Source organism: Brassica napus, chromosome C1 (genome assembly GCF_020379485.1).
Source record: "Brassica napus cultivar Da-Ae chromosome C1, Da-Ae, whole genome shotgun sequence".
Classification (NCBI taxonomy): domain Eukaryota; kingdom Viridiplantae; phylum Streptophyta; class Magnoliopsida; order Brassicales; family Brassicaceae; genus Brassica; species Brassica napus.
Genome location: NC_063444.1, coordinates 7,583,127 through 7,609,831, shown reverse-complemented (window position 1 = coordinate 7,609,831; position 26,705 = coordinate 7,583,127). Strand labels below are relative to the sequence as shown.

At 41.2% G+C, this 26,705-nt stretch overlaps 3 protein-coding genes and 2 non-coding genes across 5 annotated transcripts; 2 read left to right on the top strand and 3 right to left on the bottom strand.

The window, feature by feature from the left end:
• The first annotated feature begins 1,630 nt into the window (after positions 1 to 1,630).
• On the top strand, positions 1,631 to 1,737 carry LOC125581053. Its single transcript, XR_007318764.1, has one exon. It is a non-coding gene; the product is annotated as a small nucleolar RNA R71 (small nucleolar RNA).
• A 5,521-nt stretch (positions 1,738 to 7,258) lies between these two features.
• On the bottom strand, positions 7,259 to 7,365 carry LOC125581233. Its single transcript, XR_007318933.1, has one exon. It is a non-coding gene; the product is annotated as a small nucleolar RNA R71 (small nucleolar RNA).
• An 8,826-nt stretch (positions 7,366 to 16,191) lies between these two features.
• Positions 16,192 to 24,450, top strand: LOC106375616 (scar-like domain-containing protein WAVE 5). The gene is made up of 7 exons (XM_048745488.1): positions 16,192 to 16,513; positions 16,955 to 17,118; positions 17,318 to 17,441; positions 17,523 to 17,655; positions 17,814 to 17,881; positions 17,989 to 24,171; positions 24,266 to 24,450. Exons 1-6 carry the CDS (start codon positions 16,353 to 16,355, stop codon positions 24,161 to 24,163), a joined length of 6,825 nt encoding a protein of 2,274 aa, XP_048601445.1. The 5' UTR covers positions 16,192 to 16,352; the 3' UTR covers positions 24,164 to 24,171; positions 24,266 to 24,450.
• Positions 24,393 to 25,133, bottom strand: LOC106375615 (pollen-specific protein-like At4g18596). Its single transcript, XM_013815569.3, has one exon. It carries the CDS (start codon positions 25,082 to 25,084, stop codon positions 24,566 to 24,568), a length of 519 nt encoding a protein of 172 aa, XP_013671023.1. The 5' UTR covers positions 25,085 to 25,133; the 3' UTR covers positions 24,393 to 24,565.
• Positions 25,134 to 25,455: 322 nt separating this feature from the next.
• Positions 25,456 to 26,613, bottom strand: LOC106375613 (probable inactive dual specificity protein phosphatase-like At4g18593). The gene is made up of 3 exons (XM_013815566.3): positions 26,463 to 26,613; positions 25,839 to 26,096; positions 25,456 to 25,752 (listed from the first exon to the last, which is right to left on the bottom strand). Exons 2-3 carry the CDS (start codon positions 26,077 to 26,079, stop codon positions 25,571 to 25,573), a joined length of 423 nt encoding a protein of 140 aa, XP_013671020.1. The 5' UTR covers positions 26,080 to 26,096; positions 26,463 to 26,613; the 3' UTR covers positions 25,456 to 25,570.
• Between the last annotated feature and the right edge of the window lie 92 nt (positions 26,614 to 26,705).

The window sequence follows — 26,705 nt, the reverse complement described above, 5'->3', positions numbered from 1 at the left end:
ACTCTCAACATTATGCACATGTAATACTTTCCTAAGAAGGCCTCACTCATCAAACAATGAAAGTTTAAAAGGAGGGAAAGGTTTTTGGGAGTGGTCTACCACTAGAGTTTGTCAAAAGATTGGCATAAAAGATGTGACAACTCAAGTGTGTATAGCCATGACTCAGTACACAAGGGACCCTAAGCAAGAAGCATTAAGTTCGTTTAGTTCAAATAGGGTTATAGTTGGCTTCAAAGAGTAGGTTTCAGCAATCAACAAGTTTCAAGAAGAGTTTTCAAGGCACGAAACATACAAGTCTTTTCGAGAGGTGCATAATTTTTTCAGGTGAAACGTAGTGTTCTTTATAAGGCATTTAAAATCATTGCTCCCAGTGCAAGTGAATGCAACCTATATGCCCTAGACTCTCCTAGAAATGCAAAATGATGCAAACTAAATGAATTTTTTTTTTTTTTTATATGTAAATAGGTGTGCAATGCATGACTGATGAAACAACATCGAAGCAAACATGATCAAATGCTTGGTACCTCCCCCAAACTTGAGTTACACAGTCTCTGTGTTGTCAAGTAAAGAGAGAGATACCGAAATGAAAACTAATATGCAAAAAGGGAATAGTATATACAAGGGAGAGAAAGAAGTACCTCCTATGGATAGTAGGTGGGGGCTGATGCCCCAACATCGTCGTCATCAGGCGGGAAGGTGGTATAGTAACCACCGGATGCTGAACCGGAGCCTCCATACCATGGCTGGCTCTCAACCTCGTCAATCTCGTCCTTACTATCAGAAGAAGCGAGGGATGGGGACTTGTTACCGGAAGCGGAAGGTTGAGTGGGTGGGTTTCTCCTCTTACGCTGAAGCTGCGCAGCAGTGAGGGGGAAGCCAAGAGCATCAGGCGGAGGTGGGGGCTGGGGGTTCGAGGTGTTCGCGAAAGCGAAGTCTGCTGAGCTACATCCAGCTATCCCCCCCCTGGTTAAGACATCAGCTACTTTCTTCATGAATTTGGCTGAAGTCTTTGCCTGCTTCTTTACCGTCTTGCTTAGCGCCTTGCACTTATCCTTCAGCTTTTCTATCGTTCTGTCCTGAGCCTTGTTCCACCTCTGAAGGCGACTAATGTGGTCATGAGCATCACGAAGAGCTCCAGGGGGAAGAACTCCGTCATGTGGCTTGAAGTAGTAGCGCGGAGGTCCATAGATATGCTCAGAGGGGTCTGAAACAGGCGAGTCATGTCGAGTAGGAACACTTCTTCTCCTTGATGGAACAACATTAACTGGATCGAAAGGCCCATGTTCTCCAAGAAAGTACTCCTGGGGTATGTTGAAGCTAATAGCTCCAGGTATCTCTAAACTCGTCAGGTTCCGGTTTGGAAGAACCACTTCGACTGGCTTGCCCTGCAAATAGTAGTGGTAGACGTAGTCCTCCCCATACATCCCACTAAAATAGGTAGCAATCCTCAAGTAGGTGCTATCAATGAACTTCGGTCCCACTGCGTCCTTTCCCAAGGAAACATTCAGAAATTGGAGCAGTGGTGTGATCATTCCAACAACTAGCTGTTCCTGTACTAGCTGTATCCAGTCTGGCCCTGTACTTAGGAAGAGCACCACGGTAGAATGTGCTCAGCAAACTCTCCTTAGAGAAACCATGGTGTGGGCATTGAGCTTGGTAGCCCTTGAACCTCTCCCAGGCTTCACTGAATCCTTCCAAGCCCTTTTGTTGAAAACTGGAAATCTCATTTCTCAGCTTAGCAGTTCTTGAATTAGAGAAGAACTTCTCCAAGAATGCTCTCTTGCAATCATCCCAAGTGGTGATAGAGTCGCTGGGTAGAGACTTCTCCCACTGACGTGCCTTATCTCCCAAAGAGAAAGGGAATAGCTTGAGCTTTAAGGCGTCTTCGGACACACCATTGGTTTTTGACAACCCACAGTAGCTGTCGAACCTGTCCAAGTGGTCAAATGGATCCTCTAGAGCCAAGCCATGATACTTGTTGTTCTCGATCACGTTGAGGAGTCCTGATTTGATCTCAAAGTTGTTGGCTGCCACAGCGGGTGCTCGGATTCCCAATCTATGGCCATGAATGTTGGGGCGATCGTAAGTGCCAATGGGTCGAGCTGCTCGCTGTTGGTTAGCTGGAGCATTGTTATTAGCGCCATTGACGGCTGCATCATGCTGATGAACGTCTCCCATATCAGTGTTCAGTCTTTGCAGTTGAGCCTGTTGCTCTTCTTCTCTTTTCTTTCTAGCACACTCTCTCTCTAAAGCTCTGATGTCTGCATCTCGTGGAACTAGGTTTGATGGACCGTTGCTCCGCAAGTTCATACACCTGTAGAATAAGAGGAGGTGAAAAAGAGTCAGTAACAAAAGAAAATAAAAATGACTTAGTCTCAAGCAATTGACTAAATCTCAATGTTTAAATCTACTCAGAATTTGGCAACGGCGCCAATTTGATGTTAGGAGTTTTCAAGGCTCCTAAGACAAATGTTGTAGTATAAATGATTGTCGAACCAGTTCTGAGAGATGAGAAAGCACCGAGAATGCAAGTAATCACTTAATCTAAGTGCAACCAATGGTTTTAAAAAGGGTTTTTAAACTACAAATAACTAAAAGGAATAACTAAATGATACTTTCTTAACTATGGGAAAAGAGAATTCATGGGTATAGGGATTAGACCTCGGGTGATCAAGTTTCGAACTAAGGATGGCAAACGATCAATCAAACTATCAACCTTAAGCTTAGACACAATCCTAAACAAACTCTATGTCTAGATGAATGTTCATTTACTAACACAATCCAAGCATCAAATGTCTTTGGTTGAATAATATGAAAGTAATCATAACTAGCAAGTCCAATGACTATCTTAGCACCTCTAACAACAAATGTCTTTGGCAAAGTATGCTAAAAGCTAGGAAGAGTGGTCTCGGGCATTTCCTCGAACACCTTTCGGGTGAGAAATGCCTAAGGATCAACAACTGAGTGGCCAACTCAGAAGATGCATTAGGTTCACTCTGCTAGCAAGGAAATATGAATGATCTACACTAAAACATCTTAGCTCTAACCTAATCACCCTTAATCTCCCTAACCCATGAATTCAAAGGGGGATTACTCACTAATCTCCATGATTCCTCTTAAACCCATGTTGGATTTCAGATTAATCATGTAGAGAAACACAAAGAAAATAGATATAAGAACACAGAATTTCAATAACAAAACTGATCAATTGATTCAAGAGATGACTTTCCAAATGTTTTTGGTGGTTTTTCCTAAGAACAAAGATGGATCCCCTTCTGGTGGCTTACAGAGTATTAAAACATAGGTTTAGAAAATAAAAACGTGCATCATGAAATGACCAAAAGGCCCTTGAGAAATCATAAGTTCGAGCAGAAACAAGACGCGGAGCGACCTCCGCTCGTCGCTCCGAGTAGTCGCTCCGTGCTTCGGGAGCGACCTCGCTGTGTCGCTGCGAGAGGTCGCTCCGGACTCGTTCTCGCGTTTCCGAGTGATGCAAACGCGACCGACCTCCGCTCGTCGCTCCGAGTAGTCGCTCCGTGCTTCGGGAGCGACCTCGCTGTGTCGCTGCGAGAGGTCGCTCCGGACTCGTTCTCGCGTTTCCGAGTGATCAAAACGCGAGCGACCTCCGCTCGTCGCTCCGAGTAGTCGCTCTGTGCTTCGGAGCGACCTCGCTGTGTCGCTGCAAGAGGTCGCTCCGGACTCGTTCTCGCATCTCCGGGTGATCAAAACGCGAGCGACTCTTCCCTGTCGCTCTGGTAAGGTCGCTCTGATAGGGAGATCAGAGTGACTTGACGGAATCGCTCCGGACTGGTCGCTCCGGTAAGGTGCTCGCCCAATAATCACTTTAAACACTTCTTTGGGACTCCAATTGCACCCAAATGTCTCCAAGAACTCCATGTGGCACTCCAATACCTGATAAGGACTCTTGCATGCAAAATGCAACCTAAACATGGATAAATCCTAATCTATATGATCAAAATGCACATGGGTGAATGGATAAAACATTAGAAATATGCAAGATATCAGAATGGTATCTTCGATGAAGCATCTATGGTTAGAAGCTCAGGGTCCAGTTCAGAAGCAGAAAAGTGTAGCACTGATAAATAGGTGGAGCTGCAAGATGATCATGAAGTGATCGATGTGCAGGCACGCACAGAAAATCAAGAGGAGCGTGTAGAAGATGTTCAGTTGGAGTCTACGAAGATTCAACCGCTTGATGCTACAGAGCATAGCATCATGAAAAATCAACCAAGAAGGATTGATGTCAGGCCAGCAGAGAGATATCGCTTCGAGGATATGGTGGGTTATGCACTTCAGGTTGCAGAGGAAGTGGATGCGTCATCTACTTACATGGAAGCTGTTTCTAGTCCCGAGTCTGAGAAATGGCATGTTGCAACGAGAGACGTGGAGTCTCATCAGAAAAATCATACATGGGACCTGGCCACATTACCATCGGAGAGAAGGGATGTTACATGCAAGTGGGTCTTCATGATTAAGGATGGAGCATCACTGGCAGAAGGAGCTAAGTATAAAGCTCGGATTGATGCAAGAATTTTCAGTCAGATAGATGGAGTAGACTACAATGAGATATTCTCATCGATGGTCAGACATATGTCCATCAGAGTGTTGCTAACGCTGGTAGCACGTCAGGACTTGGAGCTTGAGCAATTTGATGTGAAGACAGTGTATCTTCATGGAGAGCTAGAGGAGATATACAAGACTCAGCCAGATGGTTGTTGAGTTCCTGAAAATGATGACTATGTATGTACGCTTCAGAAGTCACTTTGTGGATTTAAGCAGTCTCTCAGAGGATGGTACAAGAGATTCGACATCTATATAATCAAGTTGGGCTACATCAGAAGTCCTTATGATTGGTGTGTCTGCATGAGTAAGTTGAAGGATGCGACGTTCATCTGTTTGGTACTCTACGTGGATGACATGTTGTTAGCTGAAGAGAAGTGTGACATCGAGACGCTGGAGCTTTTGGGTTTTGAAGTTGAGATGAATGATTTGGGTGCAACATGATATCTTGCATATTTGCATTGTTTTAACTATCCATTTTGCACATAATGATCATATAGATTAGGAATTTTACATCTTTAGGATCCATATTGCATTCATATGTCTTTATCAGGTGTCGGAGTGTCTTATGGAGTGATTGGAGGTGTTTAGAAGCATTGTGGTTCAAAAAGAGTGAAGAGTGAACATTGTTCCGGATCAGACGAGTACAACTCGGGTTAAGCCAACGCGGGTTCACTTACCCGCGTCACTGAATCGAGAAGACGCAACGGAGAGCTCCGACGCTGCTTGGATCACGCGGGAAGCCGCACCCGCGCGCATGAAGTGGCACTGCTCGACGATCTGACGCAGCTTGGATCACGCGGAAAGCCGCACCCACGCGCATGAAAGGACGCTGCTCGACGATCCGACGCGGCTTGGATCACGCGGGAAGCCACACCCGCACGCATGAAGATGAAGTGTCGTCGATGGTCTGATGCGGGTCGAGCTCACGCGGGGAGTCGCACCCGCGCGCATGAAGTGGCGCCGCTCAACGTTTCAACGCGGGTTAGGGTCGCGCGGGTTGTGACCATCGACTGCTACCCGAGTCGCGTCTTTACCTTAGTCGAATTTTAATATTTTTAAAGGGCATTTTAGACTTTCTAAAGGAAACCATTAGGTTTTCCAAGGACATATAAATACTCTTGTAATCCCAAAGTGGGAAAATATCTTATTTTCTATCTAATCACAAAGAACTTTGAGTTGAAAGATCTAATCTTGATCATAAGTTCTTATCTTTGCTTGATTATCTTGCTCTCCAATCATGTTTAACCTTGAATCATCCATGGTTTTGGGGTTATTCATGTCTATTAGTGAGTAGACTAATCTTGGATTCATGGGCTAGGGTGATTAAGGGTGATTAGAGAAGATCTAGGGTGTTTAGTGTTAGATTTATTTGTTTCCTTGCTTGTTGAGAGTTCTCAATGCTATTTTAGTCATGATCATACTAAAATAGATCTCTAGGCATTTCATGCCCACAAGGTGTATGATGAAATGCCTAAACCAACTCTTCAATGCTTTTAGCTTGCTTCACCTAAGAGATTAGTTGCTAAAGGAGTTAAGATTGCTATTAGACTTGTTCTCCATGTTTGCTTTAGTAACATTCAACCTAAGAGATTAGATGCTTGAGTTGCTTTACCAAAAGAACATTCATCTAGAGATAGAGCTTGTTTAGCTTAGTGTCTAGGCATAAGGAAATTGTTTGATTGATACCTTGCCACCCTTAGATTGGATCTACATCACCCAAGATCAAATGCATAGCCCCATGAATCCTCTTGCTTCAAATTGAGAAAGAAAGATCATTACTTTATTGCATTAGCTTATTAGTTCTTAGTTCATACCATCTTAAAACCGGATCGCACTTAGCTTAAGCATGAACTTGCATTCCTTTTGCTTTAGAATCACTTAGAACTGGTTCGATAATCTTTTATACTACATTGATTTGATCTTGGACCCTTGAAAAGTCTTGCATCAAATTGGCGCCGTTGCCAAATTCTAAGTTGATTGTGACATTGGGATTTAGTCATTTGCTTGAGACTAAGTCAATTTTTGTTTAATTGTGTTATTGCTTTTCTTTCTTTTTCTCCCTTTGAATTTCAGGTATATGAACACAAGGAACAGAGGTCCAACAAACCTAGTTCCAAGAGTTGAAGACATTAGATCACTTGAGAGGGAGATTGCAAGACAGAGAAGAGAAGTAGAGCAACAAGCTCATTTGCAAAGGTTGGGGTTTGATATGGAGAATCTGCCTCAAGCTGGTGATGCCCAAGGAGGCATTGATCCAAGAGCTGATCATCTTCGACCACAGCGCCAGCCACAACATCCACCGCGACAAGCTCGCGCCATTGGAGCCTATGATCAACCTCACATTAATGGTCATAGGTTAGGAATCAGAACACCACCAGTGGAGAACAACAACTTTGAGATCAAGTCAGGGCTGCTCAACACCATAGAGAACAACAAGTATCATGGTCTTGCTGCTGAAGACCCTTTTGATCACTTGTACAAGTTTGATAAGTATTGTGGCTTGTCCAAGACAAATGGTGTTTCTGAAGATGCCTTCAAGTTGAAGCTATTCCCTTTCTCTTTGGGAGACAAGGCACACCAATGGGAGAAGACTCTTCCAAGTGACACTGTCACCACTTGGGAAGAGTGTAAGAGAGCTTTCGTAGACAAGTTCTTCTCTACTTCAAAGACAGCTAAGATCAGGAACGAAATCTCTGGGTTTCAACAGAAAGGTCTAGAGAGCTTCAGTGAAGCATGAGAGAGGTTCAAGGGCTATTGGGCTCAATGCCCGCATCATGGTTTTAGCAAGGAGAGTTTGCTTAGCACCTTCTATAGAGGAGCTCTATCACAGTGCAGAAACATGCTTGATACTGCCAGCAATGGTTTCTTCTTGGGAAAAACTGAGGAAGAGGCAGAGGAACTGGTAGAGAACATGGCCAAGAGTGACTCTGTCTACAGTGAGGAGCATGATAGGGTCAACAGAAGTGATGATCAGCATACAAAGAAAGAGCTGAAATCTCTCCTAGCCAAGTTGGATCTACTTCTTGCAGAAAAGGCTAAGCAGGAGAAGATGAACTTTGTTGGTGACCAGAAACAAGAGGCATCTCCAGTGATCAATGAGGTTGATGGTTTGGAAGGCCAAGAGGAGTTGTGCTTCATCAATTCTAATGGCACATGGTACAAGAAAGAGCCCAACTTTCAGTACCAAAACAACTACCAGCAAAGGCCACTCTACAACAATCAACAAGGAGGTTACCAAGCCAAGCAGAACTATCCTCAAGCCAACCAATCTCCTCAGACTCAAGGAAGTTCTTCTCAAGCTCAAGCTCCAGATTCAAGTGTGGATTCTATGTTCAAGCAACTCTTGGAATTTCAGGCCAGAAATGAGAAGACCATGATTTATGAGTTCAAGAACATCCATGCAAAGATTGATGGGAACTATGCTGACCTCAACAACAAGTACATGCAACTTGCCTCTCATCTCAAGGCTTTGGAGAGTCAAGTTGCTTCTATGCCTTCATCCTCCAAGCAGCCAATGGGGTCTCTACCAGGAAAACCAGAAAAGAACCCCAAGGAGTCTTGCAATGTTGTCTTCTCCACCACTTCTCCAGAGATTGAGCTGAGTGATCATGAAAAAGAAGAGGATGAGATTGAACGACTGGTATTTGGAACTGAGTTTGGGAAAGTTGAGAGATTTGTTGTGGCCACAGCTGAAGCACAGATTGTGAAGGACGCTGTCAGGAAGATTAAAGCAACGAATCTGCAAAGAGCTTAGCACAAGGCTGAAAAATAAGTTGAGAAAATAGCTGACAACAAGCTAAAAAAGGTTAAGCTAAAGGAAGCCACTGAGGTTGAGCTATCACCCTATGATAAGCCCCCTTTTCCCCAAAGAGTTCTCACCAAAGCTCAGAAGAAGGTGATCTCCAAGTTCAGGAAAGATCTTAGTGATGTTGGGGTCAGACTTCCAGAAATCTCGGGTATGCGTGAAGCTCATGTCCAGATGATGCTCATCAACGACATTCTAGACCACCAAGCTGAAGTGGCCGAGCTTTTGGACATCTCCATTCCGAAGATTGATCCACCAATACCTCCAAAGTCCCTCCCTAAGCTTGAGTCTCAAGGGATGTTCACCTTGCCTTGCTACCTTGGTAAGCTCACTTTTGATGATGCTCTTGTTGATTCTGGTGCAAGTGTGAATGTGATATCAATGGAGATGATGAAAAGTCTAGGGATTGAGAGCATGGAGCCAAACACATCTTCACTACAGTTTGGAGATTCCTCTTCTACAACTCCTATTGGTCTCATCAAGGACTTCCCTTTGAAGATTGGAGCATGCACCATTCCTATAAACCTCACTGTTCTAAAGATGGCAACTGAGAAGAGAGTCCCATTGATCCTTGGCACTCCATTCCTTACAACAGTAGGAGCTTGCATAGACTTTGCCAACAAGAAGGTCACACTCGTAAATGTAAACAAAGATGTCTCATATCCACTACAATCACCAAAGATGATTGCTGAGTATTGTGGAACAATCACTTGTGGAGCATCCTCCATTGAGAAGACCAAGGCTGAAGGGGTTGGTATTAAGAAAGAAGGTCTTGTTGGAGAGTCCTCTAAGGAGCTGTGTGATGAGCACTTGGAAAGTGCTAAAAAGGAGGAGGTGAGTAGCGCCACAAAGGCTGCTCATGACAAGAAGAAGATTGTGAAAGAACCTCATCCTCCACCTCTTGATAAGACTCTTCACACTCTCACTCTCCACCCAATGAAGCTTAAGGATGGGGCAATTGAGTACAAAATCAAGTGCAAGAGAAAGTCTAAGCCATTCTCAAGTGCAAGGGCCATCATCACTCCTCAGCTCCAAAATGATCTAATCAAGCTTCAAGAGCTTCTCTCCCACGTCCTCACCATCACTCTTGAATGTGGGAAGGACCCTCCCTCTCACTAGCCAAAAGAAGGAAAGTCAAGCTAGAGACTTAAAACAAGCTCACTTGGGAGGAAGTCCCATGACTATCCCTGTACATATCAGTAGGATCTTCGTTTTTAAGACCATTGAGCTGAGGAGGAAAGCGGCCGGACATCGCTCCCTAGACACCACTGCCTTTTCCAAGACTCCATCAGAGGTACTCCTTCACCTTAATCTTGTACATATCAGTTTATCTTTGCATATTGCTTTCCTTTGGGTATCTCTCCCTTACTCACACAGAGACTGTGTGATTTAAGTGTAGGGGGAGGTACCAAGTATTTGATCATGTTTGCTTTGATGATTTTGAGTCTCATGCATTGCATTGTACATACATATATGCATAGAAAAACGAAAAAAAAAAATTAAATTTTTTGAATCATGTAGTTGCATCACTTGCATTCTTAAGATTGAGTCTAGAGCATATAGGATACATTCACTTGCATATGAAGCAGCTGATTGATATTGCCTTGTATAGAACACTTGTTTGCACTGAATTTGACATTCTAGCTAAACATATCAAGTAGCTTAAGCATCTTTTGAAAAAAAACTTGTAAGCTTCGAGCCTTGAAAACTCTTCTTGAAACTTGTTTGCTTGCTTGATGTTAGCATTGTTCTTAAGATCAGCTCCAATCTGAACTTGACTTGAATGAACTTAATCTCTCTTGCATATGGGCATTTGTATACTTGATCATGGATCTCATACACATTTGGGTTATCTTATTCCTTTATACCTATCTTTGTTAACCCAAATGACACTCCTTACCCTAAAACCCTAACCATTATTTGAGACCAAACATTGAATTGCATGAGTGAGGCCTCTTTTGATAGTTTGTCATGTGCAAAATCTTGAGAGTATTGGGAGCGACATGGATTTGTTCTCATCTCTTGCTAGCGACATGGATTTGTTCTCATCTCTTGCTAGCATAGGGTCATCATTTGAGCTAGCTTCTAGGATGGTGAGTGGGGTCTTTGTTCCTTAAAGGTTTATATCTTGGGTTTGAGAAGTGATAAAGTTGAGATTGATGAACAAAAGATTGTCATGAGAAAGAAAAGCCCTAGGGACCTAGAATAGAAAAATAAGAAAACTCTTGATTGTATTGTTTGATTGTATTGTTTGAGACCTTCCCCCTCTAAAAAAAAAAAAAGGAAGAAAAAGAAAAAAAAAAAAAAAAAAAAAAAGAAAGATTCAATAAGATAGTGGGGAATGGATGATAAAAAGTGTTAGAGCTTAGAAATGTGAAAAGTGAATAAGAGGTCCTTAGTGGTTGAGTCTTAAGAAAAGAATGTTGTTCATTGGGTGGGTGATGTGAGTGTTTTTCATTTTGGGTTATGGGATGAATGAAATGGGTGTAGAATTTGTAATCACTTAGGAATGGGGTAGAATGATGAGGATGGATCCATGTATGCATGAATTGCTCCTAATCTTAGATAAATTTTGCATAATGATCAAACTCCTTGATTCTTGAGTGATTGCCACCTTAAAATGACAACATTTGAATCCTTCTCTTCATTCAAATTATACCATTGCTTACTTAACCAAATGATTGAGATCATGTGCCCATTTGTGAGAATTCACCTTGTGTGTGTGAGAGAATCAATGTGAGAGCTGGTTTAAAGAACTTGTTAGTTGATGAGTATTGCAACTTGTGTAGAGGCATAAGAGTATGGATAGGCCTAGAGAAGCTAGAGTATAATAAGAGAGTTTGCTCATGCTCTTTGCTATATTTCTTTAGGATGTCAAGTTGAGTGCATTGAGTGTTTGTTTTCGCTAAGCTAGCATCTTTGTATCTCTCCTCCTTGTGTTTTGAAAAGTTTACTTGAGGACAAGTAAAGAACTAGTGTTGGGGAGTTGATATCTTGCATATTTGCATTGTTTTAACTATCCATTTTGCACATAATGATCATATAGATTAGGAATTTTACATCTTTAGGATCCATATTGCATTCATATGTCTTTATCAGGTATCGGAGTGTCTTATGGAGTGATTGGAGGTGTTTAGAAGCATTGTGGTTCAAAAAGAGTGAAGAATGAACATTGTTCCGGATCAGACGAGTACAACTCGGGTTAAGCCAACGCGGGTTCACTTACCCGCGCGCATGAAGTGGCGCTGCTCGACGATCCGACGCGGCTTGGATCACGCGGGAAGCCGCACCCGCGCGCATGAAGGGACACTGCTCGACGATCCGACGCGGCTTGGATCACGCGGGAAGCCACACCCGCGCGCATGAAGATGAAGTGTCGTCGATGGTCTGACGCGGGTCGAGCTCACGCGGGGAGTGGCACCCGCGCGCATGAAGTGGCGCCGCTCGACGTTCCAACGCGGGTTAGGGTCGCGCGGGTTGTGACAATTGACTGCTACCCGAGTCGCGTCTTTACCTTAGTCGAATTTTAATATTTTTAAAGGGCATTTTAGACTTTCTAAAGGAAACCATTAGGTTTTCCAAGGACATATAAATACTCTTGTAATCCCAAAGTGGGGAAATATCTTATTTTCTATCTAATCACAAAGAACTTTGAGTTGAAAGATCTAATCTTGATCATAAGTTCTGATCTTTGCTTGATTATCTTGCTCTCTAATCATGTTTAACCTTGAATCATCCATGGTTTTGGGGTTATTCATGTCTATTAATGAGTAGACTAATCTTGGATTCATGGGCTAGGGTGATTAAGGGTGATTAGAGAAGATCTAGGGTGTTTAGTGTTAGATTTACTTGTTTTCTTGCTTGTTCAGGGTTCTCAATGCTATTTTAGTCATGATCATACTAAAATAGATCTCTAGGCATTTCATGCCCACAAGGTGTATGATGAAATGCCTGAACCAACTCTTCAATGTTTTTAGCTTGCTTCACCTAAGAGATTAGTTGCTAAAAGAGTTAAGATTGCTATTAGACTTGTTCTCCATGTTTGCTTTAGTAACATTCAACCTAAGAGATTAGATGCTTGAGTTGCTTTACCAAAAGAACATTCATCTAGAGATAGAGCTTGTTTAGCTTAGTGTCTAGGCATAAGGAAAGTGTTTGATTGATACCTTGCCACCCTTAGATTGGATCTACATCACCCAAGATCAAATGTCTAGCCCCATGAGTCCTCTTGCTTCAAATTGAGAAAGAAAGATCATTACTTTATTGCATTAGCTTATTAGTTCTTAGTTCATACCATCTTAAAACTGGATCGCACTTAGCTTAAGCATGAACTTGCATTCCCTTTGCTTTAGAATCACTTAGAACTGGTTCGATAATCTTTTATACTACATTGATTTGATCTTGGACCCTTGAAAAGTCTTGCATCACAACAATGAAGATTTTAGGGATGGAGATCTTCAGAGATAGGGAGAAGGAGTTGTTCTTGTCACAGAAGGCCTATATTAATGAGGTGTTGACAAGGTTCATGATGTCTTCAGATGAACCTATCAGTATTCTGTGCACTGCAAATGTTCATCTCACCATGTATATGGTTTAGCCCGTTGGGGCATCTGACCCGTTGGGGCATCTGGCCCGTTGGGGCATCTGGCCCGTTGGGGCATCATGCCCGTCGGGGCATCTGGTCCGCATGGACATCTGGTCCGCAAGGACATCTGGCCCGTTGGGGCATCTGGTCCGTTGGGACATCTGGCCCGTTGAGGCATCTGGTCCGTTGGGACATCCGGCCTGTTGGGGCGTCTGGTCCGTTGGGACATCTGGCCCGTTGGGGCATCTGGTCTGCAAGGACATATATGGTCCGTTGAGACATCCGGCCCGTTGGGGCATCTGGTCCGCATGGACATCTGGTCCACAAGGACATTTGGCCCGTTGGGGCATCTGGTCCGTTGGGACGTCTGGTCCGTTGGGACATCTGGCCCGTTGGGGCCTCTGGTCCGTTGGGACATCTGGTCCGTTGGGACATCCAGTCCGTTGGGATATCCGGCTGATGACGAACGTCTGGCTCTAGTTGAGCATCTGGCCGTTAAAGGGCGTCTGGTTCGTCATAGCAGCACATCTGGTCCGAAGGGACATCTGAGGCAAAGAGAGCGATGGTACATTTGGCGTTGAAGAACGCATCTGGTACATTTGGCGTTAATGGCGCATCTGGCACTTGAAAGTGCATCTTGTACATCTAGCGCTGATGGCGCATCTTGTACATCTGGCGCAGAGAAACGCATCTGGTACATCTGGCACTTGAAGGTGCATCTGGTACATCTGTTATTGAGAGGATTCAAGTCAAGGTGGAGAATTATTGATATGCCTTGAATCTGGATGTTACATCTAGGCGATGGATGTTACATCACGTACATCATACCGACTCGGTTGCATCAAGAGTGTTGCATCAAGTTATTATGGATGTTACATCTGATCGTGGGCTTAAGCCCATGAGTCCGTTTAGTCTAGGGCTTTAGATGCGAGATGTTACTATATATATCTTGTATTCGAAATAACCCTGAACTTGCACTCTGTAAGCTCAATATCGCCTCCAATAATAATATCTCTCTTTGCCCGTGGACGTAGCCCTAGGGGTGAACCACGTTAAATATTTGTGTCGTAGTTACATCGTTTTTATTCATCTGTTTCCGCATCTGTTTCTTCTCACAATTGTTACAACAAAAATATATAACAATAATGTTTTCAGATTGAATATCTTCTTTTAAAATGATTCCAACAGTCGTGACTAAATCATCTTTAAGTTAATGGAACTTTTTTTATTGTTTAGGTAAAGAAAAATAACCCATCAAAAGGAATATATGCGATTTCACAGCAAAGGATTTTGTTCGGGTCTGTGTTTCTATGGAAAGTACTTTGCTAGAGATGATGATGCTATCTATGTGACCTTGACAAATATGCAAACATAAGTTTGCAACGTGAGAATGCCTCTGAAACACTAGTGTTTGTCAAAGACATTCGAATGTTCAAATTATAAAGATTGATTATATATAGGTACTGTTGACTATCAGTGACGTTCAATTTTATTTTGGTTTGATGTTCAAGGTTCTGAATTTTCAGTGTTACTAATTAATAATCCACTAGCTGGCAACATGCTCTTAGTCAAGTGTCGGTAATATTACATGTTATGGTTTTATAATTTGTGACAAAAGCAATACGGAGTATTACAAGAAGTACGCATGAGACGGATCGGGTATCCGGACAATTTTAAAGTATCCGGATCCGGATCCTTATCCGGCGGATCCATAATTTTACTATTCTTATCCGGATCCGGAGTTTTCGGATATCCGGGTGTCGGATATCCTTTTAAAAATTGTAATATCCGGCGGATATCCGGATCCGAATTTGGATTCTTAAAATAAATAAAAAATAATATTAATATATATAAAATATGAACAATAATTTAAAAAAAAAATATAATGTTTTTAATTATTTCTATGTATAATATTACAAAATTTACATAAAATTTATATATACTATTATAAAAATGAAAATATATTAAATACAATTAATTTTTATATATAGATATTATTATTTTTGAAATATTTATTAATAAAACTTACGGATCCGGATATCCGGACTAAAAAATTAAGATATCCGAATCCGGATCCAACATTTTACTATTCGGTCCCTCCGGATATCCAGATTTTCGGATCAAATCTCGATCGAATCCGGATCTCGAATAAAAGTTCCAGGCCTAACAAGAAGTTATATGCACAGCACAGGTGAAAACAAGCGCACAACAATATACCGATAAACATTTTGTTGTAGAAATAATACTTTACCAGAACTTGATCCGCGCGCCCTCGCGAGGGTGTTTGATTTAACTTGTGTTTAACGTAAACTCATAAACCGTTGGTTTTATAAAAAAATCCAGTGTATTTTTTTTTATATTTTGTAATTTACATATAGAGTAGAATATATTATTTTATAATATAGATGTTTGATAATATTTTTTTATTTATACGTAATATTATATTAAAAAATTTATAACTTGACGCAATTTGATGTAATTGTACTATTCATTTATTAACCTGTTTTTTTGTTAATTTATTTTACAATGAAGCACCGTACTAACATTTTTATTTTTTGCACTAGTTTTCTATGAATTATTATTAATTTTATGATATTTTGTTTTCTTGAAAATCGAACTCTTGAAATTTTTATATTTAACTAAAATAAATAAGGTAATATTATATTTTTATTTATAATACATACTATATATTTCAGTTTATGTTTTTATTTTAATCACAAAGAAACAACAACCATTGTAATTAATTAATTTAAATTGATTTTTAAATGCAGTGGCAGAATCTATAAATAAAAAGGAATACAAAAAAATAAGTACTTGATTGATTGTAAATGCAATGACTAAATGTGTAAATAAAAGAAAGTATTTAATCTGATATCCATGTTTTTAAATAGTACCAAAATGTACTTTTATTTTAATAATATAGATTCTAATGAAACAAAAAAAAAAAATTATTTAAGTGATCAGCTCAGCCCAGGATCTAACAGTTGAAAATAATTTCTCAAAGCTCAAGACTTTGAGCCCATTTAAGGCCCAGATATAATACGATATACTTAGTACTGGTTATACTCAGACCCATACACAATGCCAAAGATTGAGAGGAATAATATCAGACAAAAAGGGGGTTTTTGTTCAACAATAAAAACTAAGAAAATTATCTGGAAAAGCTGAATCAAATTCATGAAGAATCAAAACTTTAGTCTTCTCTAATTATTATTCATCAGAACTTTAATTAGGTTCCGAAATAAATAAAAGGAAGAGTCAGAGTGATTTCTATTAATTAATAGTCACAGGTTTTTAATTAATTAATTAATTAATTTATAAGTTCAGTTTCATTCATTTTCCTACGGGAGAGAGAGAGAAACCACAGAGAAAACGACAATGCCGTTGGTGAGGTTCAAGATACGGAACGAGCTCAGCTTAGGTGGGCCGGAGCTAAACCGCAGCCCCGCCGTGGAATATGAGGAACCTAAAGCGATTCTCGGCGCTGTTGAAGTTGCTGGACTCGTCGGGATCCTTCGTCAGCTAGGCGATCTCGCCGAGTAAGCTCTCCTTTTCTCCTTCGACTCTATCAACGAAGATTGAATTCAGATATTTTCTAACTGATTGTTTTTTAGGGTTTGAAGCTGATTTTCTCGTGATTAGGATTACTAATCGAGTGAATAGGGATCTCAGTAACTTTCTATGTTTGAGTTTCGTCAGGGCTTAGGGCTTTTTCGCAATAGTTTTGATTTTGAGCTCAGTTCGTAGAGCTAGTATAGCTGGTTAAGTGTTAATTAGTGAATGATGAGAGAGTACCTCAACATAGTTAACTTGTATGTGCTTTGACATATAATCTATTGATGAGGAGAAACTGAAGTTCCTTAACAATCGAAACAAGGAATAGTGAGGTTTTGGTTGTGTACACGGGGAGATTAGTGAAGTGGCATTGCTCGAAGTGATAGAGAGTTATTTAACCAAGTGGTGGTATTTCTTGCATGTAGATTTTCCGCAGAGGTATTTAATGGGATACAAGAAGAAGTGACTGTTACGGCGTCTAGGTGTCAGAAACTGACAAGCCGTGTTAAACGGATAGAGTCAGCGTTGTCACCTCTTGAAAAGGCTGTGCTGTCACAGACAAGCCACATTCATTTTGCATACACTGCAGGTTTGGCTTTTACTCTCATCTCTAGTCTTCTTTTGATTTTCTATGTCTATATTATTTTCAGATTTCTGTTCTGTACCTCTGTTGCTATGAAATCTTATATGAAGACATATCATCTACAGTATCAGGTGATATATATATCTGTGATCTTTTGTACAGAAAAGTTCTTATTTTTTTCGTTTTTCTTTTGTTTCTGTTGTAGGCTGTGAGTGGCATCCTCGTATAAGGAATGGGCAAAGACATTTTGTTCAGAGTGATTTGCCACTTTGTGTTATGGAAACATATGAACAGTGTAGAGATCCTCCTCCTTTGCATCTGCTTGACAGGTGAGGGACAAGCTTTTAGTTTCATCTTAATATTAATAGAAATTAATGCATTCTGAAATGGCTAATTTTTCCCCTTTGCAGATTTGACGCAGGTGGTCCTGGGTCGTGTCTGAGAAAATACTCAGACCCAACATTCTTTAGAAAGGAACTCGGTAACCATAGTAAAGTAGATGATGCCAAGGCCCAGAAAGATCAGGCGCATCGCAAAAGAAAGGTTTGTAATCATCTTATTGGATTTAGGTTATGCTTGCTGAATGAATTGCTCAGTAAAATTCGTTAGACATCTCAAGAGCTATGGTTTTTTTCCTTCGTTCGCTATTTGGCTGTGTTCTGCTGTATTTGTATCTGAGTTGTGCTTTTCTGAAATGACAGAAAAAGAGGTTACCACAAAGAAACATTTGCAGATCACGTGCTGTGTCTACGTCCGATGACACTAATGGGTGGGTGATCTTAAGATATAGACGTAGTAGTTCTCGTCCATTCGTCTTCTATATTTCATTGTGGTGGTTCTTCACAATCTTATTTGTTAACCTGTCTCTTTGTGCAGGGCTCGTCTCAGTTCTCTAACTGATGACATACCTACCACTTCTCAGAGTACTTCCACAGTTGACATGCCCCGTAGCTCTAATATGCAGGATTTATCTGGCAGTATAGACCAATCTCATTTGCAAGAGCAGTCAAATTCGCAAGAACAAAGTGAAGCACAAGTACAATCAGATTTACAAGAGTCATCGAGACCTCGTGATTCTATAACTGGTTCAGGTTATATAGAGTATGTCATCAATCACAGTCCTGTGAATAAGCCTGACGTGAAGCTATTAGAGGGATCTCTGCCTAGTTCCTTACAACCTGCGGATAGAATAGGTTCAACTGTTCCTCAAGGCCGCGTTGAAGTTGTAGATGACAATATTCGATATAGTCCCTCAAAAGAGATACCTGTGCCTTATGCTTCTATTGTTTGTGATGATAAAAAAGAAGCACTTGAATCAAGGGGTGAGAAAAGTAACAAAGACGAAGAAGCGTCAGAGATACACGAGCCAAAAATTGGTCCAGGAACACCAGACAGAGTGAAGCAAAATCAAAGGGACTTTGATAGGACGTACGATTTTTTCGACGAGGTATGTATTGTGGGAGAAAAACAAAGTAAGAGCCAGGCCAATAGTATTGATGAAAAACCAAGAATTGAGAGCGAAGAAGAAAATACGAGTGAAGCAGATGAGTTTGTAGATGCACGTAATACAATTGAATCTGAATCAGAAAGTGAGTTTGATGGAATACCAAAACCAAAACTGGAGCATTATTTTGGGGATATCAGCACTTACTGTTCTGAAGATGCTAGCAGTGACAACAATGGTGGATCAGAAGATATACCATATGAAGAAATGGTAGAAGATCCACGCCATGAAAACTCTTTAGATGAATCTTGTTCAGTTTCCTACCTTTCTGATGATGCAAGTGTTTCTTGTTGCCAGTCAGATCCAGTGTGTGGGAAAGTTCTGTCTCATGATGAAACTTTTCAAAATCCAAGGGATTTTTCTGCCATGCGTCCTTCATTATTGGCTGAAGCAGCTTTTCCGGATGAAACAATTTTGCGAGAACCTGTTGCCGCACATACCTTGTTGGCAGGAGATTGTGCTAATGAAAAGATCTCATTTGAAGAACGTATTTCCTCAGGCATGTTTCTGAAAGATGCTATTCCTGCTGAAAAGATCTTGCCAGAAGAACATTTGGCCAACTATCCATCTCTTGCAGAAGCTGTTCCTCATGAAAAGAGCTTGCCAGGAGAGTCTGTTGCCAAATATCCGTCTTTTGAAGAAATTGCACCCTCTGAAAGGATCTTGCCCGAAAACTCTCTTTCCAAAATTCGGTCTTTGGCAGAAGCTGTGCCTGACAATATGGCCCTAGCAGAAGAACCAGGTGCTGCTCATCCATCTTTTCCCAAAGCTGTTCAGGAAAATAAAATTTCACCAGAAGTTCTTGATTCCAAAAATTTGTCTGACACAGTGCCAGAAGCTGTTTCAGAAGAGCAAATATCAGTTGAAGGATTTGTTGGTGTATCTCGGTGTTTGGCAGAAGTTGTTCCTGATGAAAGGTTCTTGACAGAAGAACCAGAAGAAGCTGCCACAGCATGTACGTCTTTGTCAAAGGTCATGCCTACAGAAAAATTATTCCCAGAAAAAACTTTGGAAGCGCCTCAGGATTTGTCAGAATTGCCTGAAGAAAATATCTTGCGAGAAAAATCTGTTGATTATACACATCCATCTTGTGCCAAAGCTGTTTCTCCAAAAGAAAATCTATCACCACAAGTTCTTGATTCCGCAAATTTCTCTGTGGCAGAAGCTGTTTCACATGAGCAGATCAGACTTGAAGAATCTGGTGGCAAAAATCCGTGTTTGGCAGAAGCTGTTCCTGATGAAAATTTCTTGACAGGAGAACGAGAAGAAGCTGCCACCACATGCATGCCTGTCGAAAAGTTATTGCCAGAAAAACCTTTAGAAGCGCATCATTATTTGCCAGAATTGCCTCAGGAAAATATCTTGCCAGAAAAATCTGTTGGTTCTGCTCCTCCAGACGAATATCTACCACCGGAAGTTCTTGATTCAACAAATGTGTCTGTGGCAGAAGCTGTTCCACAAGAGCAAATCGGACTTGGAGAATTTCTTGGCATAGATGCGTGTTTGGCGAAAGCTGTTCCTGATGAAAGGGGTTTGCCAGAAGAACCTGTCACCACATGTGTGTCTTTGACAAAAGCCGGGGCCAATGAAAAGACCTTGCCAGAAGAGCCTTTGGAAACATATCCTTTGGCAGAATTGCCTGAAGAAAAGATTTCTCCTCAAGAAACTGTTGATGCCACACATCCATTTGAATCTGTTATTGATGAAGAAAGCTCACCAGAAGTTTCTTGTTTGTCTTTGGAAGAAGCTCTTCCACAAGAGCAAATCTCACTTGAAGAATTTGTTGGCATAGATCCGTGCTTGGCAGAAGCTGTTCCTGATGAATGGCTCTCGCCAGAAGAAGCTGTCACCACATGCCTCTCTTTGGAAAAAGCTGCCACAATAGAAGAAGTCTTTCCAGAAAAATCTTTGGAAACATATCCCTTTTTCGCAGAATTGCCGGAAGAAAAGATTGTGCACGAAGAAGCTGATGATGCCACTCATCCATCTGTTTCTGAATCTGTTAGTGATGAAAAAATACTACCAGAAATTCTTGAGTCCACAAATTTTCCTGTTGCAACAGCTCTTCCGCTAGAGCAAACCTTGCTTGAAGAATTTGTTGGCAATCCATATCTGACAGAAGCTGTTGTTGATAAGAGGGTTTTGCCAGAAGAACCTGTTACCACATGTCTCTCTTTGAAAAAGGCTGCGACAGTTGGAGTCTTGCCAGAAAAACCTTCGGAAACATATCCTTCTTTCGGAGAATTTCCTGATGAAAAGATCGTGCTCCAAGAAGCTGATGATGCCATCCATCTATCTGTTTCTGAAGCTGTTGGTGATGAAAAAATCTCACCAGAAGTTCCTGATTCCACAAATTTCCCTGCTGCTGCAGCTCTTCCGCAGGAGCAAATAGTAGAAGAATTTGTTGGCAATCCATGTATGACGGAAGCTGTTCCTGATAAGACGATTTTGCCAGGAGAACCTGTCACTACATGTCTCTCTTTGACAAAAGCTGCGACAATTGAAGGAGCCTTGCCAGAAAAGCCTTTGGAAACATATCCTCCTTTCGCAGAATTGCCTAAAGAAGAGATCGTGTTCAAAGAAGCTGATGATGCCACCCATCCATCTGTTTCTGAAGCTATTAGTGATGAACAAATCTCACCAGTGGTTCTTCATTCCGAAAAGTTTCCTGCTGCAGCAGCTCCTCCGCAGGAGCAAATCGTACTTGAAGAATTTGTTGCCAATCTTTGTCTGACAGAAGCAGTTCTTGATAAGAGGGTTTTGCCAGAAGAACCAGTCACTACATGTCTCTCTTTGACAAAAGCTGCGACAATTGAAGAAGTCTTAGCAGAAAAACCTTTGGAAGCATATTCTTCTTTCGCAGAATTGCCTGAAGAAATTATTGTGCAAGACGAAGCTGATTTTACCACTCATCCATCTGTTTCTGGAGCTGGTATTGATGAAAAGTTCTCACCAGAAGTTCTTGATTCAACATTTTTTCCTGTTACAGCAGCTCTTCAGCAAGAGAAAATCTTACTTGAAGAATTTGTTGGCAATCCATATCTGGCAGAAGCTGCTCCTAATAGTAAGGTTTTGCCAGAAGAGCCTGTCACCACAGGTATGTCTTTAACGAAACCGGAGCCTACTGAAGAACTCTTGCCAGAAGAACCTTTAGAAGCGTATGCTTCTTTGGAAAAATCTGATGATGACATACATCCATCATGTGCCGAAGCTGAAAGTGATAAAAACGTCGTACCAGATGTTCTTGATTCCAAAAATTTGTCCTTATCAGAAGCTATTACACAAGAGCAAATTGAACTTGAAGAATCTGTTGGCGTAGATCCTTGTTCTGCAGAAGCTGTTCCTGATGAAAGAGTTTTGCCAGAAGAAGCTGTTCCTGATGAAAGGATTTTGCGAGAAGAAGCTGTCACCGCAAGTTTGTCTTTGACAAAGGTAGCGCCCATCGAAAAGATCTTGCCAGAAGAACCTATGGATATGTATCCTTCTCTAGAAGAGTTGGCAGAGGAAAAGATCTCACAAGAAGAAGAACCTGATGATGACACACATCCATGTTTTTCTGAAGCTGTTGATGATGAAAATATCTCGCTACTAGAACATCCTTGTTCCATATATCCATCTTTGGAAGTGTCTGTTCCGCACGAGAAAACCTCAGATGAAGAAATTGTTGGCACAAACCCATTTTTGGAACTAGCCGTTCCCAACGTAAGCAGTTTTCCAGACACACATGGCATTACGTATCAGACTTCAGCAGAAGCTGTTTCTAAGGAAAAGAAGTTGCCAGAAGAATCCTTACTTACATATCCGTCTTTGGCAGAAGATCTTTTTGATGAAAAGGCCTCAGGCTCAGAAGCTCCTGGTTACACAACAGAAGCTGGTCCACGCAACACTGAAGAACCTGTTGCCTCGGATCTGTCATTGACCGAATCTATTTTAGATGAAGAGATCCCCGGCTTAGAAGCTCCTGCTTCCACAACAGAAACTGGCCCACACAACAAATCTTTCCCTGAAGAGCCTGTTGCCACCTGTCTGTCTTTGGCAGAAGCTGTACCTGAAGAAAAGATCTCTCTAGAAGAAACCGATACCACATGTCCACCGTCTGCAGAAGCTGCTTTTGATGAAGAGATCTCAGGCTCAGAATCTCGTGGGGACACAACAGAAGCTGGTCCACACAACAATGAAGAACCTCTTACCACGGATCTGTCATTGACGGAATCCAGTTTTGATGAAAAGATCCCCGGCTTAGAAGCTCCTGCTTCCACAACAGAAACTGATCCACACGGCAAAACTTTCCCTGAAGAACCAGTTGCCACGTATCTGTCCTTGGAAGAACCTGTTCGGGACGACAAAGTTCTGCCAAAAGAACCTGCCGCTGCATTTCTGGATTTGTCGGAAGGTATTCCTGACCAACAAGTGTTTTTGGACGATGCAGCATTTTTATCTTTTGCAGAAGCAATTTTCGATCAGAAGTTCTCACCAGAAGTTCCTGATTCCATGGATCTTCCTGCAAAAAACACATTGGAAAAAGAAGTTGAAACATCTGATGGTACAATTGTTGAACCAGTAAATATATGGAGCAACGGAGGACTCCTTGGACTTGCACCATCGAAACCTCCAGTTTTTGCTGAGCCTAAGTCTGTAAGCGAACATATACAGAACGAGTTCAACGAAGCTAGTGTTATTGCTACAAAGAAGCAGGGATTATCGAGCAGACCAGTTGAAGATACTGAGAAGAGTTCACTTCCTTTAGTTGTTTCAGATCCCACGTCACAACAACAAAGCAACATGTTGAGTCATTCTAATGGATCTCTTTCCCCTCTGCAGAGCACTGCAACATCATTCAAAGTATTTGGCTTAAGTCATAGATTACTCATGGCTGGGTTTCGTGGAAACACTTCCTCAACCTACAAGTTTGAATCCATACCTACTACCAGCTATGATACCAAAGCAGCAGCTATCGAAGACAAGACTCAACAAACTCCTCCCCGTGGCCCTAGCTTTGAGGAACAATTGGCTTATGAATCATCTATCTTTGGCTCGCCTACTTCATCACCACCGGTTGAACATATGAAAATATCATTCAGTCCGATAGATCCTTCCCCAGTTTCCAAATTGAAACTGAGAATCCCATGCCAACCACAGTACAACGGTGAAAATGTGGACACTTTCCCTTCTTTTCAGTTGGTCCCAGAGGCTAGTAACTCCGATAATGAGGATGACAACAGCGACATCTTTTGTCAGTCATCCCCTGGTGTTTCAGACAATTGCTTGTCGGATTCTGAGCTGTGGGAATCTGATGAAAGCCCTAGAGAATCTGCATCAAGCTTGAAGCAAGGTGGAGAGAGAAGTACACATGGCGATATGGGTTCTTTTTCCAGTTTGTTTCTTGATCTTCCATGTTACGACTCTGTAGATCATCACTCCACCTCACCAAGACTAGAGCAAGAGCATGAGCGAGAACAAGTTCCAGAATATAAACCATCTGTTTCAGAGATCATCCGTGATTGGCCGCCAAACGCAAACGCTGTTCTAAAGAAAACGCAAACTTAATCCGCCAGGTACTTATTGCAAAACGCTCTTCTTTTTATTTCATTTTTCATTTGCATTATTCGCAGATCATGACACTAACCAAACAAGTCCACTGTTAATTAGGTTGTAGCTCCAGATGACCATGGTGAAAGATAAAAGGAATTATAATTTGATTCGTTGTACATTCCTATCCGTGAATCGGTGATCCCAAATCTCATTTCATGTAATACAAAAACGAATCACTATTTTATATATCAGAAATTTAAATTGATGCTCGGGAAAATATGAATATTATTTTAATTACGGCATTTTTTTTTGTATTTTATCAGATTACACGATTGTATATATATAAGAAAAGTAAACAATACAGATGGTCATGACAGTTAAATAACGATCTTGAAGTTGTACAAGTCGTCATCATATTTAGAAGATGACGTCAGGAACGATACCGAGTTCCTTAAAAGCGGCGGGACAATCAGCTGACGGCGTCTTCACCATGAAACCGAGAGGGTTAACGATACGTGTCTCGTGGGAGACGATACCGTCATTCGCCGTCAGGCTAACCTTAGCGGCGTTACGTAGGTAAGCCTCTTTGCTGACGTCGCTGCAACCACTGTCTGGTGACTGGAGGAGAACGAGCTCACATACTTCCTCCTCGTGGTCACCGGTCACTTCCATTTTGTAGCTGCCTGACTTGTCAGTCACGGCTTCTTTTGTCAACGTCACGGTTCCGTTAGTTCTGCTCCTGCACTCTAGCTTCACTTTCGCTCCTTCGAGGAATTGGCTGAGACGTGTAACGAATTGGACGCGGCATGTGTCACAGTAAACCGATCCCTGAATTTGGAAACGGTCAAAGTCATCGGCGTCAGCGACGGCCTTGCCGGCGAGAGAGGATAGGCACACGGCGGAGACAAAGAAGAAGAAGATGGCTTTGGTCGCCATTTGTCTGAAAATGTTAAAAGATTCTTGTCTTTTTTTTTACACCTCTTCTCTTTCTGTAATTGTTTTCTTTGTTGAGTTATATAGAGAAGAGGGCAACTATAATTCACTTGTTTTCTAAATTAATTAATTATTTTTAACACCAATAGCTATTTTTAGCTAGATTTTTTTAAACCATTTATTTGTTAACTTAACTAATTATTTTCTTGAACACAACTATTAGTTTGTTAATTATTTTAATTATAGCCTCTAGTTTCCAAATGAGTCTCTACCTGTCTTTCCTCTCTTTAGTTATTCCCCTAAAATTGGAAAAAATACACATAACCTACTAATATGTTGTGTGTTTGAATTTAATGTATTTTCTAACATTAAGCTGATGAACTTTTGCTGGATTTATAAATAAAAAACACACACATCAATGTGTTCAATACAACTAAAGGCTTAGTTTGATCTTGACTATAACCATTAGTTATCCAAGAACGTTTGCTTTCATACAGTTCCCTGATTTGGGTTTGGCTCGGACTTGCACTCGTCTAATCGGCTTTTATGGAGCTGGAAAGCGGGATTAACCCAGGCGCCACAGCTGCATTGCATCCCAGCCCAGTTGAAATAACCTAACCGGGCGTTACATCCCAAACAAAGAAGCTTCTCTTCAACAGTTCCATCATGTACTGCAAAAAAAAAAAACAATGTGTTAACAAGTGCAAAGATTCTTGTTGAGATACAGTTAAAACATCTATATAGAGCAAAGGCTTACTATTTTGCATCCATTTCATAGGCTCGACAAAGATGGAAGAGCATTGCACTCGTTCAGCATAGTTACCGCTTCTCTTTTTCCAAGCAAAGCATTCTTCACCTTTCCCTGGTTCATGTGGGACAATGTTCTCCTCAATAGCCACTATTCTTCTGCATTTCTTGCATCTGTACATGGCTTGGGGCTTGGGAAGAGACTCTTGCGAAGAAGAATTGCTCTCTACCTCCACTTTCAATTCATTCATAACTTCTTCTCTTCTACCTTAAAAATTAAATATAAAGACATCTCAAACTAAAAGACAGTTTCAATCTAATAATCACAGTCATAAAGGTCGACAGAGAGAGAGAGAGAATGCTCAAGTTTGACAGTTTATATGCCACAGTGAATGTTAACGAGACTAAGTCCAAAGTTGCATAATCATAATAAAGTTGTCAACTTTCCAACCAACAACATGAAAATTCAATTTCTGGAGTAGAAAAAAAAAAAACGAATTAGCAGCTGAGAAGAACAGCTCAAACCACAAGAACCCTAGACAAGAAATCTATAAACCTCCACGGGGAAACAGAAATCGCCAACCAATCGAAACCACAAATATTAGCTTTTATATATCAGAAAAAAAAGAATCACCTTTGGCCAAGGCTGCTGAGCTTTACACTGATTTTCTCTTCTTCCTCCCCAAATCTGTTAGGTTTTGTTTTGTCCTTTGGTTTTCCTTCCACGATGGTTAAATCTCTCGATAAACCGGTTCAGCCAAACCGGACTAGTTATTCAACGATGTCGTTTAAAAAACTTAAACTGGGCCGTGGGCTTCGTTGGTATTGTGTTGTCGGCGGTATAATCGCTTTATTTTCCTTGTCAAAAATAGTATTA

Coding starts and splice junctions, on each gene's coding strand:
- LOC106375613 (XM_013815566.3), bottom strand. CDS start 26,079: ATGAATGAATTGAAAGTGGAGGTAGAGAGCAATTCTTCTTCGCAAGAG. Junction 25,753..25,838: donor TATGAAATGGATGCAAAATA/GTAAGCCTTTGC, acceptor TTTTTTTTGCAG/TACATGATGGAACTGTTGAA.
- LOC106375615 (XM_013815569.3), bottom strand. CDS start 25,084: ATGGCGACCAAAGCCATCTTCTTCTTCTTTGTCTCCGCCGTGTGCCTA.
- LOC106375616 (XM_048745488.1), top strand. CDS start 16,353: ATGCCGTTGGTGAGGTTCAAGATACGGAACGAGCTCAGCTTAGGTGGG. Junction 16,514..16,954: donor CAGCTAGGCGATCTCGCCGA/GTAAGCTCTCCT, acceptor TCTTGCATGTAG/ATTTTCCGCAGAGGTATTTA. Junction 17,442..17,522: donor CCTTTGCATCTGCTTGACAG/GTGAGGGACAAG, acceptor TCCCCTTTGCAG/ATTTGACGCAGGTGGTCCTG.